The sequence below is a fragment of the Olea europaea genome, chromosome 11 (genome assembly GCF_002742605.1).
Source record: "Olea europaea var. sylvestris chromosome 11, O_europaea_v1, whole genome shotgun sequence".
Classification (NCBI taxonomy): Eukaryota; Viridiplantae; Streptophyta; class Magnoliopsida; order Lamiales; family Oleaceae; genus Olea; species Olea europaea.
In genome coordinates this window covers 6,078,918-6,081,869 of record NC_036247.1, presented here as the reverse complement: position 1 = coordinate 6,081,869, position 2,952 = coordinate 6,078,918, and the positions used below count along the sequence as shown (strand labels likewise).

General features: G+C 36.0%; 1 protein-coding gene across 1 annotated transcript; it reads left to right on the top strand.

Annotated features, from left to right (window-relative positions):
- The first annotated feature begins 38 nt into the window (after positions 1-38).
- LOC111403135 (probable glycosyltransferase At5g03795) lies at positions 39-2,388 on the top strand. Its single transcript, XM_023031531.1, has 3 exons — positions 39-762; positions 980-1,325; positions 1,484-2,388. Exons 1-3 carry the CDS (start codon positions 734-736, stop codon positions 2,156-2,158), a joined length of 1,050 nt encoding a protein of 349 aa, XP_022887299.1. The 5' UTR covers positions 39-733; the 3' UTR covers positions 2,159-2,388.
- Positions 2,389-2,952: the final 564 nt, after the last annotated feature.

The window sequence follows — 2,952 nt, the reverse complement described above, 5'->3', positions numbered from 1 at the left end:
ATGCTAATTGCTTTCGTTCTCACGTTTATACATGCATACACACGGGATCTCATTTATATGACACTGCATAGATGAAAAAAAAAAATTATTAGAGTTTTGGTGTGCGAGAAAGGTACAGAAACTTGTACTTTTGTTTTTCGGTAATTCAATAGCTGTTGCAGCGTTCCTGGGGCAAATTAGTGGACATATAACTAACACTGACACTGAACAACTGTATTATATATATATATGCGTATTTGCTCTGTTTGCTTCTGATTTTTTGCTCGATTTGTTATGGCTTCTAAGTGTTGGTTTTGGATTGTATATGTGGTTGAATTTGTTCAGTTCTTATGTGTTATGCTCTTCCGTTTCGATGTTAGAATCCTGGAATTCGATTCTCATCAGTGACTTTAAATAGCCAATTATGTTGAGATTCGACAGGCACCGATCTTTTTGTAGCGCATTACTATCAATTTGCATCGTAATTATTCTGGATATCAGGGAATTGTACATAAAATTAAGAAAATGACTATTATTCTGCAGATTAATCACCACTCTACCTCTTGACTTTGACGTGATTACTGGTTTCAAAATTAAACAGGTATTGGAGAATGAAGAGGGCCAGACAGGTGGGAAAAAGAACAGCAATTTAGAACAGCTCGAGGCTGGTCTTGCGCAATCCAGATCAGCAATAAAAGAAGCTCGACATAAAAATGAAACATTTGATGACCCTGATTATGTCCCTCGAGGTCCAATGTATTTGAACCCCAGTGCCTTCCAAAGGTATCAGCAAGAGCTCAACTCTTTTTAAATGTTTATATTTCTATTAATAGAAATAAGTGAAGTTATAAAAAAAAAGATTCTACATGAATTATGTCATCAAACTATTAATCGAGGTCTGGTAAATATGGAAAAATCGTGGAGGACATTGTGCATTCTCTATTGAGTTCTCTAGCACAACCGTTCTATTCTGAATCTCACTAATTATACATAACTGCAGGAGCTACTTGGAAATGGAGAAGAAGTTTAAGATATATGTCTACGAGGATGGAGAACCCCCTGTTTTCCATTACAGTTCTATGGAGGGCATTCTAGGGATAGAGGGTATTCTCATTAATCATATTGAGATCAGCAAATTTCGTACCAAAAATCCAGAAAAGGCCCATGTTTATTTCCTTCCAATCAGTGTTCTATCAATAGCCCACTATGTTTATGTGCTCCATAACCGAGCATGGACTCCTCTGCAAAATGTAGCCGTAGACTATGTGAATCATATTGCTGGAAAGTACCCTTACTGGAATCGAAGCCTTGGACACGATCATTTCATGCTTGCTTGCCATGATTGGGTAAGAAATTTCTGTCCCTTTCCAATGTCCAAACTGTTTCAGGAGGTAAATCATTTAGCTATTGGCACTAATGTATGCATATCCTGTGATTGTTTTCTTGCTAGCTTGCAAGTAGCAACTACAAATCTGACATTTTCTGTCTTCCAATTAATTGACAGGCTCCAACAATTTCACATGCTGTACCTTACCTGTACAAGAACTCGATTCGAGTTCTATGCAATGCAAACACCTCGGAAGGGTTCAATCTCTCCAAAGATGTGTCGTTGCCAGAAATATATCTCCCTGGAGGTAATATGGACGGCTTGATTGGAGGACCACCTCCGTCCAAGCGCTCGATTTTAGTTTTCTACTCCGGAGGGATACATGGCTACATTCGGGAAATACTAATGAAGGAATGGAAAAATAAGGATCCAGATGTCCAGATACACGAGTACCTTCCGAAGAGCATGTCCTACTATGACATGTTTAGGAAGAGCAGGTATTGCATTTGCCCTAGTGGGTGGGAAGTAGCCAGCCCGAGAATGGTAGAGGGTCTTTATACAGGATGCGTTCCGGTACTCCTTAAAGACCATTATGCCAAACCATTCAGTGATGTGTTGGATTGGAGTACATTCTCTGTCGATGTTGCAGTGAAAGATATCCCTAATCTGAAGAAAATTTTGACGGCCATACCTCAAGAGCAGTACATAAAAATGCAGAGAGCAGGAATTCTTGTAAGGAGGCATTTTGAGGTTAATATCCCTCCCAAGAGATATGATGTTTTTCACATGATACTTCATTCAATCTGGCTCAGAAGATTAAATATTCAAGTTCGTGATATAAATGAAATATGAGTAACTAATACACGATGTTGAAAGCCTTATGTACACCAGTTTCGTAAGTTATAGTATTCATAATGTGTTTGCTCCACGTTTAAGTCGGAGAACATAGGAATTTGTACTGCTATTTAGTGTTGTAATCAATCTTGAAGTGTAACTCTTACAAATTGTTTCTCATGTTTCTAGCCAAACACTTGGCATCGCCGAATGATGCATGATCTGGAATAAGAAGAATCTGTGATGTACTAAAACACGGTTATTGTTGTTTCTTTACTCGAACATTTGGCCATGATCCTAAAACATATTTGTTGTATCTTTAATTGTACTAAAGGTTTATAGCTATTTTCCCTATGAATGTGCACGTAAAAGAAAAAATCATTGTGAGCATAAGAGGTTTATTTTGAAGTTATATTGAGTTGTTAGTACTCACACGAAAAGAGACAAATGTAATTTTAGGATATTGTATTCAACGCGACTCTCCGAATGATTGTGTTATAAACTTTATTTATTTATTTTAATGATATTATTGAATTAAATATAATTTTCTATTCACAAATCATGTTTACCCCAACACTCCTGATAAAAAACTTTAGTTCGATGACTTTAGTGTCTTACTCTTTCACTTTAGAATAAATTTTATTTACAGTTAAAATGAATAACTTATTCATTTATAATTTTGACCAACAAAAATTAATTTATTTTAAATTTTACTTATTTGTAAAGAAAACATTTTAAGCTTAGTTAAACATGGTCTTAAGTACCCAATCAAACAATTTCTTAGAAGATTTTCCTCCTCTTGGACAAAATTC

Bases quoted from the DNA above. Each gene is read 5' to 3' on its own strand.
- LOC111403135 (XM_023031531.1), top strand. From the start codon at position 734: ATGTATTTGAACCCCAGTGCCTTCCAAAG. The intron at 763-979 runs GTATCAGCAAGA...ACATAACTGCAG, and splicing joins AACCCCAGTGCCTTCCAAAG to GAGCTACTTGGAAATGGAGA. The intron at 1,326-1,483 runs GTAAGAAATTTC...ATTAATTGACAG, and splicing joins TGCTTGCTTGCCATGATTGG to GCTCCAACAATTTCACATGC.